Source organism: Bufo bufo, chromosome 7 (genome assembly GCF_905171765.1).
Source record: "Bufo bufo chromosome 7, aBufBuf1.1, whole genome shotgun sequence".
In the NCBI taxonomy this organism is placed as follows: domain Eukaryota; kingdom Metazoa; phylum Chordata; class Amphibia; order Anura; family Bufonidae; genus Bufo; species Bufo bufo.
This window is the reverse complement of record NC_053395.1, coordinates 53,823,326-53,837,814: the sequence shown is the minus strand read 5'-3', so window position 1 is coordinate 53,837,814 and position 14,489 is coordinate 53,823,326. Positions and strand designations below refer to the sequence as shown.

The 14,489-nt window shown below is 41.8% G+C and overlaps 1 protein-coding gene across 2 annotated transcripts in view; it reads right to left on the bottom strand.

The window, feature by feature from the left end:
- Positions 1-7,079, bottom strand: part of CEP20 (centrosomal protein 20) — a 30,173-nt gene extending 23,094 nt beyond the window's left edge. For both annotated transcript variants that reach the window (XM_040441631.1, XM_040441630.1), the window contains exon 1: positions 6,999-7,079. In XM_040441631.1, the coding sequence (XP_040297565.1) occupies positions 6,999-7,026 (28 nt within the window). In that variant the 5' untranslated portion in view covers positions 7,027-7,079. The remainder of the gene's footprint in view (positions 1-6,998) is intronic.
- Positions 7,080-14,489: the final 7,410 nt, after the last annotated feature.

The window sequence follows — 14,489 nt, the reverse complement described above, 5'->3', positions numbered from 1 at the left end:
TCATCCTGATCTCTGCTTATATGCAGAATAACTAGAGACCGTGTGATATCTCTTTGATACCTACTAATCTTATGCAATATTTGTCCTACTTGTGGCCAGAATAGTATACCTCAAGTTTCGGGCAGCTCCATAATCAATGATATAAGTCTGTTTTTGGCATTGAGCATTTGGGACATGCTGTAAATCTCTCTGGTTTCCCTGGTGTCTTACGGAGATCAAATCCATATATTGCATTATGCAATATTTTAATGTGGGTTTCCCTCCATTGCTCGTTTATTACTGCTTTATATAGTGCTGCTAGTCCTTTACGAGCAAGCATTGTGACCGCCTCTATCCTCAGTAGCTTTTCCTACTTTTTGAATATCCCTTTAGCGTCTCTAGTCCTCCATCTGTCTTTCAATATCTGATAAAGAGAAGCTATAGATGGTCTATTCTTACTGTTGAGAAAAGAGTCAAAGTCGCTAGGCAACCACTCCTGAGATAGATCTCCAACAAGACTCCTACTATAGTTCTTCACTTGTACATATAGGGAAAGTAAGTGGATCCCTTCAGTCCCCATTTCTCCTCCAGCTCTGGTAGTGTTGCCCAGTGAGTTTCCCCTTCATGAAAAAGGTCACCCATTTTCTTGATTCCCTTGGCTGCCCAATCTCTAAAGATCTTGCAGTGTCTTTCCGGTTCAAAATTAGGTTTGTTCGTTAGGGGGAGATGTTTAGAGAACTGGTAGGGAAGGTGGAACTGGGGTCTCGCCTTTTCTTGGTTGATCATGTACTCTATCCAGGACTGTTCTAATGTTCGTCACAGCCGAACGCCCCTGGACAAACCCTACTTGTTCTGGGGCTATCAGGGATGGTAAAATTTTCGCCAAACGATCAGCTAGAATTTTTGATATCTTGGTGTCTACATTAATAAGCAAAATAGGCCTATAAGATCCCGGTAATAAAGGGTCTTTCCCTGGTTTGGGTATCAATTTGATATATGAGAGATTTTCCTTGTCTGGGTGTGATTGGCCTTTCAGTACCTCATTGAACAGTTTAGTAGAGCGGGGGGGGGCAGGTCACTTGGGTCCCCATGGTCTTGTAATATTCTCCATTGAAACCATCAGGGCCTGAAGCTTTTGAATTACCCAGCTGTTTAACTACAAGCTGTAGTTCCTCAGTAGGGATTTCTGTATTCAGGTGTTGAATCTGCTCTAGACTAAGTTTTGGTAGATTAACCCGCTCAAGGAGGGTTTCTGTTAGGTTAGCGTGTGTTTAGTCTTTATAAAGTGCCTCATAGTAATCCCCTACTACAGAATTAATAGTTGCTGGATTATTGACCATCTTGTCCTCTGCATTTTTTAGACTGGAAATAAATTGAGGCCTCCTGTGTCCTTTAGCTAAGCTAGCCAGCAGGCGCCTGGATTTGTTACCAAATTTATGCAAATGTGCCTCAAATAATGCGTGTTTTAAGGATTCTCTATCCCTTTCACACCGGTCAAATGCCCGACGTGCCTCCACCCACTTGCTCTTGTTATCACCTGTAGGATCACTTGTGAACGCCAGGTAGGTCTGTCTGACCTTACGGCTCGTCTGGTCTAACTGAGTTTGAACTTTTTTCTTCATACCAAAGACATAGTTCATGATCCTCCCCCTCATAACCGCTTTAGAAGTATTCCAGTACAATTCTGGTGATTCTACGTGAATCATATTATTCTCCTGATATTTCTCCCACCAACCTATTAGTTTATTTACAAAGTCCTTGTTAGAGATTAAGTGTGCAGGAAAGCGCCACAGATAATCCAGGCCTCTGGGGTTCCAAAAGAACTGGGGCATGATCAGAAATGACCATGTCTCCTATTTCGGTATGTTCCACCTTCCCTAGCAGTGAATAGGGGACCAGAATATAAAATCGATATGAGACCAAGAGTTCCTCGCATGAGAATAGAAGGTAAAACTCCTATCATTTGGGTGTAATTGACGCAAAACCCACCCCTTCCATCATTTGGCCCAATACCCTATTTTGGGCATATTTTGCTTCCTGTCTTCAGTTCCTTGTACCACTGTGTTAAAATCGCCTCCCACAATCTTGTGGAAACACGGATCCAACAATAGCGTTCCCTCCAAATCTTTGAAAAATTGAATGTTACTGGAGTTGGGGCCATAAATATTATAAACATTACACTGGATCTCTTGGATCAGCAATTATATTTGTACCCAACGCCGATCGTCTGCAGTACATCCCAAGACTTGACAATTCAACTGCTTATTTATCAGGATCAACACTCCTGCCTTTCGCTTTATTGACGCAGCTCCAAGCACCATCCACCGCTTGTGTGGAGACCTTAGTCCTTTAACGTTCCAGGATATTACTTTCATAGTATAATAGGTACATTAGCTCTGCCGTCGCACTGGAATGGACCATAAGTTCGTGACTCAGGAGAGGCTGAACATTTTCTAACTTGAAACCCCCAATATATATAACATTCCTTCTCGCCCCCTCATGAAACCAGAGCTGTATCTTACTAACAACTATTTTCTCCCGTCTTCCTAACTTCACTTATCTTCTCTCTATTCTATCCTTTTATTGACTTCCTTTTTTCCAGGCTACAGTTAGTCCCTCATCTTCGTTTCATTCTACCACCCACATTAAGTCTGCATCCTGCATAGACAGTGTAGTACATACCCTTGTCTGAACTCTGTGCCATTCTGGTGAGTACTCCCCCTTATGATTCTATTCAGCTTCAACATTTATATGCGCAATACGAGCGAAGGATACTAAAGTCCCCTTATCAATATGGCGAGTCATCTCGTCCTGCTAACCGCTGCTCTGCCGCTGGGCGAACGTCTGTCCCCGGGTACAATCTCCCACTCCTGTCTGTTGCGTTCTTGACTCACCGCCATCCTCCACTCCGGGCTTCGAGCAGGGTCCGATTGAGAAATGCTTCCAAACGGCCTCTCATCTCAATCCCCGTCTCCTCCTGTTTCAAGTAGTGACTGGAGTAAGTCCTCTGCTGCAGAAGGGTCATGGTAGGTTGTCCCCGAGCCATCCCTGTGTGTTAGCCTCAGGGTAGTCTGATATTGTAATTGTAATGTGCTGAGCAGATATGGCTAAATTCTCTCCGCTTTTTGCAACTAATGCAGAATAGTCCGCAAATAGCAATATTGTATGCCCTCTTATTTTCAGAGGCCCTTTACTAGATCTGAATGCTCGTAGTATCAGTTCTTTATCACAAAAGTCAACGTACCTCATGATAACTTGGCGGGGCCTAGGTGCAGCACACCGGGGTCCTTCCTTCTGCTGCAAGTCTGTGGCTGGACCGACTCGGTGAGCTCTTTCCACTTTGTACCTTCCTTCCAATCCGAGAGCCATTGGCACTTCCCTCTGACAGATGTCCTCGAGTGCTCGTGGGTTAACACTTCCTGGTAGGCCCAGTAGGCGTAAATTATTTCGTCTTGATCGGTTTTCCAGATCCTCCAGACGATCCTTCAGTATAATGTTCTGCTTTATATACTTCTTGTAGTCACTGGTTAGATTTAGCTAAATCACCCTCCACTAAGGCCACTCTCTGTTCTCTGCATCATGTTGTGCTATTGCGTCATGGAGCTGTTGCAAAGACAATGATAAGGTCTTTGATAGGGTCTCCCTTATATCTGGGGCCAAACGCTTGGCCACCTCAATAGCAAGCGTTTTATAATCTATCTTGGGTGGCTCAGTAAGCTCTACTGATGTAGAGAGTTCTGGTGTGTCCCTATCTTTGCCGCTGACAGGAGAGGCAGGGCGGGAGTCCGCTATTTTGCTTAACATGTCTACGGCCGCACCTTTGCTGCTCAGTATCTTTCGGCTGCCACTCCGTAAGAGATACCGGTCCATGTACCAATGTGGCCGGGTTTGTAGGTGACTTGTTCTCACTCTGTGGGTCCCCTTTCTGGCGTTGTGTCGGTTAGGCTACTTTCACACTGGCGTTTCTGGGTCCGCTTGTGAGATCCGTTTCAGGGCTCTCACAAGTGGCCCAAAACAACCGGAGCTTCTTCACTCCACGTCCTGCATCCCAGCGCCGGAACTGGAAGTCTTATTTTTTATTTATTTTTTTATCATCTCTGGGCTACTACTGGGTAACTACTTCTGCTCGTAAGGCAGGGAGCAGTTGTAGTTCCGCGCCCACGGCTGCCAGTTCTGCCCTATATACTGTAAGGGCTCCATGCACACAAACATTTTTTTTTCCGTTTTCGTTCCTTTTTTTGGGGGGTCGGAACCATTCAATTCAATGAGGCTTGAAAAACAAAAAACAAAAATAGAAATGACTCTGTGTGCATTTTGTGTCTGCATGTCTGTTCCGCGAAAAAAATATAACATGTCCTATTCTTGTCCGTTTTGCAGACTAGGACAGGCATTGTTACAATGCATCCGCAAAAAATCCCGATGCAACACAGACGTCATAGTTTTTTTGCGGATCCGAGTTTTGCGGACCGCAAAGTATATACAGTCGTGTGCATGAGCCCTAATTCTGATGGTTTTTTGAGACACTGTGTCAGGGTAGGTACAGATGGCTAAAAGCGGTTTTCCGGGACTTCTCAGGATATCGGTGGGGTCCCACCCAGTGAGCCCTGTGACCTGCTCACCGCTAGGCAAGCAAAGCGCTGTACATTGTATAGTGGCCGGTATTTGCAGCCAAGGACCATTCACTAGAATGGGCCATGTGACCCATGAACCAGACATCAGTGGCCCTCACCGATGCTCTGCTGCCTCTTCAAACAGCTGATGGGCGGGGGTGTCAGGAGTCTAACACCCACTGATCAGATACTGATGACCTACCCATAGGACAGGACATTAATATATGAATCCTGGAAATTCCCTTTAAAATACGGAGAAAATCTGATGAGTATTTCATGTGGAAACCGTGGCAGATATCCGAGGATATCTCCTGCAGATTCAAAGTTGGTCATGCCATGGATCGTACTGCAGATTGTAATCTTTCGAAGGACCCTTTGGACCCGGTATATTCTAAATAATATAGTTCAAATAGCCTAGACTCCCGTTTCAGGTCTATTAAAACATAACGTTTATTTTATTTATTAAAGGTAATATGAACCGGGAGAAAGAAAGGAAAACTAAAATTTTTAGGTGCAATTTAGACTCTGGCGGCAGAGATTAAGGGTTACTTCACCCATATATCCTGCCTCATTCTCATGCGTCCATCTTTCTTTTTATTTACTATTAACAGCAGTCACTGGTTCGCCTAGATAGATCGCATGCTTGAGGATCACCTATCAAGTCGCTTTAGTTCATTTACTTTGTATATCTTTATCGCGACTCTCCGCCGCGGCGGAGAGTAACCCCTAATCTCTGCTGCCAGAGTCTAAATTGTACTGCAGATTGGTCTCATTCAATAGGACTGATCCGTGTGGACACCGTTCGCCGTTTCTGCACCGGGAAGGCGCACACACGCTTGTTGGAAACTCTGCGTTGTATAATCTATGGCGCAAGCTTCCCATGGTAAATGATGGGAGGTGGATTTTGACGTGGAATATGTGACAAAATCAGGGAGGTAAAAAAAAGGGTGTGAAGTGAACACACCCTTAAAGCTGCTGTCTATTACATTTCTGTACTGGGGCCGCACTGTGAGCGCTGAGCCAGACCATGCGACTGCTACATAGATTTACTGCATTTTGCAGCAGCTCACAAAGAAATGATGCATTTACAGCTTCCACTGATACCAACATTAACTATATAAATTCCTATGCAGTGAGCTCCCCCTAGTGGTGGCTGCAGGCAGACAGTTTTATAACGTACTGTATGACAGAAAGCAGATTTATCAATGTATTGCCTCTGGTCAAAATACATTGAGAAATATGGGGGGGGGGGGAGATTTATCAAACTGGTATAAAGGAAACTGCCTAGTTGCTGTTAGCAACCAATCAGATTCCACTTTTCATTTTCCAATGAACTCTGAAAAATGAAAGGTAGAATCTGATTGGTTGCTATAAGCCAGTTTTCCTTTTCCCCAGATTTGATGAATCTCCTACATGGTGTTCAGAATCAGGGCTCATTCAGACACTCCTCAGTCATGAATAAGAACGTTGTCGTTTGAAACACGTAGACCGACAAGGGCATCACTGGTTATTAATCATTCTGTACCGGATACATCGCATGACCAAATAAAGGAACCTACGACTTCATCAATTTTGAGTGCCGGATTTCCTTCCTTTCAACCCATTATAACAAGGCTTCATCCTTCATATCCGTGCACCTTGCAAGAAAAGGCGGGTGAGCTGGAATCCAATTACCTAGAGCTCATTCTGACGACCGCATGAACGGCTCCGCATTTGTTCCACAATTTTGCGGACAGGGGCAGACCCATTTATTTCAACTGGGCGGCAAAAGATGTGGACAGCATACCGTGTGTTCTGTGGCCCCGCAGGTCAGATAGAGCATGTCCTATTCTTAGTCATTTCTATTATAGGGCTGGCCATGTACGGTCCGCAAAATGCTGAACGCAAACGGCTGGGATCCGCAATTTGCGGACTGCAAAACACTACGGCCGGCTGAACTTATGAAGCACCTGTTCCACATTTCTCAACATATAGAAGTGGGTGAGGAGAAGGAGAAGTTTTTTTTATATATATTTTCTTAATAAAAAAATAATCATAAATTTGGCAGAAATCAGGGGAGTCACGCTTCGTGCTCCACACTGCCTGGGAGTGTTTGACGCACCTGTACTGGGAAACTGGGTGGAGCAGGGGCCCCATTCTAAGCTTTGGGGCCCTATAAAATCTGTGTACTGCCCTGGTAGCAGCCACTTCATTCTACTGACCGCAGGGGTCTCAGCGCAGACCACCAGCAGTGAGAAGGTGTCAGCCCTATGAGATGTGCATGTCCTTGCCTGTAGCCATGGTAACCAATCACCAGGTAAACCAATAAGTACATCTAAAGCGAATACACATAGGGGCCACATTTACTAAACAGCCGCGCGCACCACCCTGACCCCAACCTCAACCTCCGTGTGAACAACGAGCACTCACCGGCTTTCAGCTCCGACACAGTCGCCATGACGCCGGCTGAAACAGCTGGAACGAGAAGGTAGAAGCCTAGCAGCAACCGCCAGATCAATGCGCATGCGCTCTCCTTACGAGAGTTCTAACGCTAGAGCGATAACCCAGCAGCGATACTACCCCGGCGGCCATTTTTGGAGAGACCATTTACAACAATGCAGGACTTTACAGCAAAAAAAAACCCTCGCTATTACCGAAGTAATGGTGGTTAATGTGTGCATTTCTCTCTCGTTTAGGCTCATGGCCAAGCCCAACAAACCCCTTTTTTATTCAGCAAGTTATAAAGCTAGTCATAGATAGAGAGTTTTAACAATTCCACAGAAAAAAAAAGTGACATGGCATGTGGGTACTATGAGAGAAAAGGATGGGGGGGGCACCCCAACAGTATTGTCTTCTGACAAGTCTATGATAAATGTGCACAAACTGTTTGAAGTGAAGGACCCATCGTGTCTGAAACTACCTATGGGTAATGCTTAGATTCTTAGCACATTTATTAAAAATAACAGGAAAACTGTCTTAGTTACCCATAGCAACCAATCAGAGCTCGCCTTTCATTTTTTTCAGAACGTTTTAACTGGGTGAGCTGATTGGTTGCTACGGGTAACTAAGACAGTTTTTCTGTTAGACCATTTTTAAAAAATGAGGCCCGTTGTGCCAGAGCGTTACATACTTGAACATATACGCTGGAAAAAGCTCCCGGCACATGATCACTGCCACCACTTAGGCCACTGATTGACTGGCAGCGGTGATAGAACAAATCCGAACCCGATTCGTTTGAAAAGTTTGTTTACAATATCTTCTCCATAGCGCGCTAAAATGTATGGGCCTCGCTGAGGCCCGGAAAACTTTGCTGCAAATAATGCGAGATTTGCTTCGTCTCGCTTCTATGACGTTACCCTTCGGCTATGCACATATCAATTATTTAATTTACTGTTTCAAAATCTCATTAATGAAGCCAAGTTCAGCTTCGGATTTTGGAACAGTAATTTGTACGCATAACCCAAGTGTAATGTGAAAGATGTGAGACGAAGGGAGTCTTGCGTTATTTGCAGCAAGATTTTCCAGGCCTCAGCGAGGCCCATACATTTTAGCGCACTGCGGAGGAGATATTGTAAACGAAATTTCCAAATGATAGAGCAATCCGAACCTGATTCGCTCAAACATAGCCGGTGAGTCGGTGACATATGTGTAGACGGCAATCATTTTTTGAGAAGAGAGAGACAAGCCATTGACTGACACTTCGGCTTATCTGCCGACAGAACAAAATAATTGTTGTGTAAGTAATAAAGCTATGGTCATAGGGGGTCTGACCTCAGGAAACGCTGCAAAGGGAGTTCCCTGTGTGAATGCATTGGTAATGTGCGTATGTGAGCACTGCTGCATTCAGTTCTAAGAGACTGCCGATGGAGCTACCAGAGTGCTCTATTTGGAAGTCCCACAGACAGTTGCGGCCGCACCCCCTGCCATCATATAATCACCGATCCTGTGTTAATGGGAAAAGTCCTTTAAAGAGTTTGTGGCAAAATTTAAACATTCCCTATCCACAAGATAGGAGAGAGAGATCGTGGATGTCCGACCTAGGGGATCTGTAAGAGATGTCCTTGTCTCCCGTTAGGAATGGAACGGTGGTCGAACATGTGCCCTACCACTCCATTCACCTCTGTGGGATTGTCAAAGAGGAACTGAGTGCAGCAATCAGAAATCTCTAGTAGTTCCATAGAGATGGTTGGAGCAGCAGTGCGCATGCTCGAACGATGCTCTCATAAGGCCCCATAGCAAAACTTAGTATTGCCCCGCTCCCCACCCAGTCCGCACGTGTCAAGTACTTCCAGGCAACGTGGAAAGCAAAGCACAATGCCCCAGATTTTCTGCTGAATTTAGAATTTTTTTTAGTGGACAAAATTTTAATAGAAAAATTAATTGTAATAAAAAAAGTTCCTCTTTGCCCCATCCAATTTATCTGACTTATATGTCTTAATGTATTTACAGCAGACAACTGCATGAATACATAGATAAATCTCCCCCATACAGTTCATTCATACCTACCCCAAGTCTACCCCATGTAGCTCATACATAGGCAAGCCCCCCCATCTCACCCATACAGCTCAATCACTACTACCCTTTTCATAATATTTTAGTATACAATATACAGGTACTATTGACATCAATGGAAACTGTAAAACTGAGCTCCCCTAGTGGGGAACTTGCATGAAAATGCAGCGTTTTCCTGTCAGGAACAAAAGAATCAGTTTGGCGCTGGCCCCCTCCCCCCTCTGTAGCAGTCGTGTAGTCTGCCACTAAAGGGCCAGTGGTTGGATCCCCCACCAGTCAGATGCTCTCTCCTATCTTGTGAATAGGGGAGAAGTTTAAAACTTGGCACAATACCCTTAGGGTCCATTCACACGTCCGTTTTTTCTTTCCTGATCTGTTCCGTTTTTTGCGGAACAGATCTGGACCAGATCTGGACCCATTCATTTTCAATGGGTCCTGGAAAAAATCGGACAGCACAATGTGTGCTGTCCGTTTCCGTTGTTACGTTCCGCATGTCCGTTTAAATATAAAACATATCCTATTCTTTTCCGCAAAATTCAGATCCTGGTACAATACAAAGTCAATGGATCCGCAAAAAACGGAAGACATTCGGATGTCATTACGTATGTCATCCGTTTTATGCGGATTCCGTTCCTGGAAATTACATTTTTTTTTTTTTTTTTCAAAGAAATCCAAACAACTTTATTTGCTTATTGAAATTTAAACATGTTTCCGTTTTTTGCGGATCCGCAAAAAACGGATGACATACGGAAACATTTTCAGGAACAACGGATCCGCAAAAAACGGACCGAAAATCGGGATATAGAAAAATACTGACGTGTGAATGTAGCCTTAAAAGGGGTTCTGCAGTTCTTTTAAACTGATGATCTATCCTCTGGATAGATCATCAGCATTTGATCGGCAGGGGTCCGACCCATGGCGATCAGCTGTTTGAAAAGGCACTGGCAGTAGCGCCACGGCCTTCTCGCTGTTTACCGCAGGCCCAGTGACGTCACGACTAGTATTTTCTTTTTTGAGGGGTCAGCCACTGGGCTGTCCATAACTTTTCTCTTTCTCTGAAGAATAAGTAGGGAAGGAAGATGGGGAAAGTCCTCAAAAGAGAGAGCTGTCACCCTTCTCTCCACCATCTGGATTGGCTAGTGGCCCACAAAATTGGAAAGGATTGTGTCCGATTCCGCAGTCTTCATCATTTCCCAGTACTTTCAAGAGATGCCAGAAGAATCAGAGAAGTGTCCGAGTCTCTTTATTCTGAATATATTGGTGGATTATTCCATGAATTATGACTGTGGTTTTTCAAACATTGTGTTCTTTTGTTCTGTAAAGAGACCTAGAACTTATCTACCCCTTGTGGTTTGAAGATATTGATCTTCATCAGAGTAATTCTTCCAGTATCCGTAGTTTCACGTGCTGCACATCTCGTATCTTCACAGCATAGACGATTGCCTTCAGATGATACGAGATGTGCAGCACCTGAAACCACGGATACTGGAAGCCTGTGCTAGCATTTCTCCTGCGGTGTTGCTATCAGTGTGTGAAGAGTGGGAGAAGAGGGTTGCATTGACAATCCAACACAATGGGCAGCACATTGAACACATTTTGTAAGTGGTCAGAAACTTGTAAATAACTCATGAAAGAATAAAGTTACGTTAAAACCAAGCACACCATTGTTTTTTCTCTCAGGCTATGAGCTGAGCGATGCGATTGGCCAGCGCTACAGCCTGGGAGAAAGAGACGCCGGCAGGCTCAACTGGGTGGAGCCGAACATATGAAGATACCGGAGCCTATACTGGGAGAACGGAGCGGCGCCCAGGGATAATAGTAAGTGCAGGGAGATCCCTGAGCGCCGCTCTCCATGTCTGTATGCTTAGTTTAGATTTTTTATTCTAGTGAAAGGTCCTCTTTAAAATATGATCTCCCCCTCTCCAGTTTATTTCAATTTTTTCCAAGGCCGCAAAAGTTCTCCCGCTGGGATCTTTGTTATGTTCCTGCTTGAAATGCATTCATAGAGGATGTTTCTCATATCCTTTCTTTATGTTGGATATGTGTTCTGAAATTCTTATTTTCAATGTCGTTTTTGTCCTACCAATGTACTGTTTTTTTGCATGGGCATTCTATTATATAAATTACACTGGTTGAATTACAAGTTAAAAGGTATTTGATTTCCCATAAAAATGTGCTGTTAGATTAATGAATTTTAGTAGTTTTTTTTTGAAAACTTGGTGGTTTTGCAGTTGTTGCAACGACCACACCGAAAGAAGCCTTTTAAATTATGCCAGCCTTGTATCATAGATTTTTTTATGTATTTTATTATTATGTACAGTGGGGCAATTTTTAATGATAAATTGGCTGCTTTAGTATATGTGATTTGTGGTTTTTCTGTTAATAAAAGTCCTATTGTTTTGTCTTTGAGTATATGGTGCCAATGCTTTTTAATAATATGTTCTATTTGTTTATGTTGGGCGTTGTATGGTAGTATAATTCTAATTGGTTCTTCCTGTTGTGGTATTGTGCTGGCATCATTAATTTTGGTTTGGAAAAAAGTCTCTCTTGTAGGGTTGAGCGAACCCGAACTGTAAAGTTCGGGTTCGTACCTAACTTTAGGATTTTTGGACCCCGGACCCGAACCCGAACATTTCCGTAAAAGTTCGGGTTCGGTGCTTTCTTGGCGCTTTTTGAAAGGCTGCACAGCAGCCAATCAACAAGCGGTTGACTGTCTGACCTCAGAAGCTGTCATAGCCATGCCTACTAATGGCATGGCTGTGATTGGCCAGAGCAGCATGTGACCCAGGCTCTATATAAGCTTGAGTCACGTAGCGCTGCACGTCACTCTCCTGTTACAGGTGTAGGGAGAGGATGCTGCTGGACTTGTGATTTCAGGGAGAGAATAGGAGAGAATCTAACAGAGAAATCTACATCTACAGAGAAATAGTTGTGTGGGTGCAGGGCACAATCGTTTCACCCTGCCCTGAGGCCATTGACAAAAAAAACTAACTTTTATAATTCTGTTAGTTAGGTGGGTGGCGGCAGCGGCCAGCACTGCATCTGAGCTTTTGGGACATTGCAAATCACTATTTTTTTTTTTGCAAACTACAATATCTGGATTAGTTAGTGTGCAATTTAGGGTAGAAATACACCCATCATTTTCTGGGGTTTTAAAAACACACTTTTTTGCCAAAAAACTGTATTTTCCTGATCTGCAAGTGTTAAATTCAAGTTTAATATATACAGCTTTCATATTCTGTTACCAAAAAAAGACTTTTTTGGCAATATACAACATCTGGATTAGTCAACGTGCAATTTAAGCTAGAAATACACCCATCATTTTCTGGGGTTTGAAAAACACACTTTTTTTTTCAAAAAACAGTATTTTCCAGATCTGCAAGTGTTAAATTCAAGTTTAATATATACAGCTTTCATATTCTGTTACAAAAAAAAAGACTTTTTTGGCAATATACAACATCTGGATTAGTCAACGTGCAATTTAAGCTAGAAATACACCCATCATTTTCTGGGGTTTGAAAAACACACTTTTTTTTTCAAAAAACAGTATTTTCCATATCTGCAAGTGTTAAATTCAAGTTTAATATATACAGCTTTCATATTCTGTTACCAAAAAAAGACTTTTTTGGCAATCTACAACATCTTGATTAGTCAGTGTGCAATTTAAGCTAGAAATACACCCATCATTTTCTGTGGTTTGAAAAACACACTTTTTTGGCCAAAAAACTGTATTTTCCTGATCTGCAAGTGTTAAATTCAAGTTTAATATATACAGCTTTTATATTCTGTTACCAAAAAAAACCCTTTTTTGACAGTCTACAACATCTTGATTAGTCAGTGTGCAATTTAAGCTAGAAATACACCCATCATTTTCTGTGGTTTGAAAAACACACTTTTTTTTCTCCAAAAAACGGTATTTTACAGATTTGCAAGTGTTAAATTCAAGTTTAATATATACAGCTTTCATATTCTGTTACCAAAAAAACCACTTTTTTGGCAATCTACAACATCTTGATTAGTCAGTGTGCAATTTAAGCTAGAAATACACCCATCACTTTCTGGGGTTTGAAAAACACACTTTTTTTTTTTAAAACAGTATTTTCCAGGTTTGCAAGTGTTAAATTCAAGTTTAATATATACAGCTTTCATATTCTGTTACCAAAAAAACCACTTTTTTGGCAATCTACAACATCTTGATTAGTCAGTGTGCAATTTAAGCTAGAAATACACCCATCATTTTCTGGGGGTTTAAAAACACACATTTTTTGCCAAAAAACAGTTTTTTCCAGATCTGCAAGTGTTAAAATCAAGTTTAATATATACAGCTTTCATATTCTGTTACCAAAAAAACACTTTTTTGGCAATCTACAACATCTTGATTAGTCAGTGTGCAATTTAAGCTAGAAATACACCCATCATTTTCTGGGGTTTGAAAAACACATTTTTTTTTAAACAGTAATTTCCAGATCTGCAAGTGTTAAATTCAAGTTTAATATATACAGCTTTTATATTCTGTTACCAAAAAAACACTTTTTTGGCAATCTACAACATCTTGATTAGTCAGTGTGCAATTTAAGCTAGAAATACACCCATCATTTTCTGGGGTTTGAAAAACACACTTTTTTTGCCAAAAAACTGTATTTTCCTGATCTGCAAGTGTTAAATTCAAGTTTAATATATACAGCTTTTATATTCTGTTACCAAAAAAAGACTTTTTTGGCAATCTACAACATCTGGATTAGTCAGTGTGCAATTTAAGCTAGAAATACACCCATCATTTTCTGTGGTTTGAAAAACACACTTTTTTTTCTCCAAAAAACTGTATTTTACAGATCTGCAAGTGTTAAATTCAAGTTTAATATATACAGCTTTCATATTCTGTTACCAAAAAAACACTTTTTTGGCAATCTATAACATCTTGATTAGTCAGTGTGCAATTTAAGCTAGAAATACACCCATCATTTTCTGGGGTTTGAAAAACACAAATTTTTGCCAAAAAACAGTATTTTCCGGATCTGCAAGTGTTAAATTCAAGTTTAATATATACAGCTTTCATATTCTGTTACCAAAAAAAACACTTTTTTGGCAATCTACAACATCTTGATTAGTCAGTGTGCAATTTAAGCTAGAAATACACCCATCATTTTCTGTGGTTTGAAAAACACACTTTTTTTCTCCAAAAAACTGTATTTTACAGATCTGCAAGTGTTAAATTCAAGTTTAATATATACAGCTTTCATATTCTGTTACCAAAAAAAACACTTTTTTGGCAATCTACAACATCTTGATTAGTCAGTGTGCAATTTAAGCTAGAAATACACCCATCATTTTCTGGGGTTTGAAAAACACACTTTTTTTTTTAAACAGTAATTTCCAGATCTGCAAGTGTTAAATTCAAGTTTAATATAT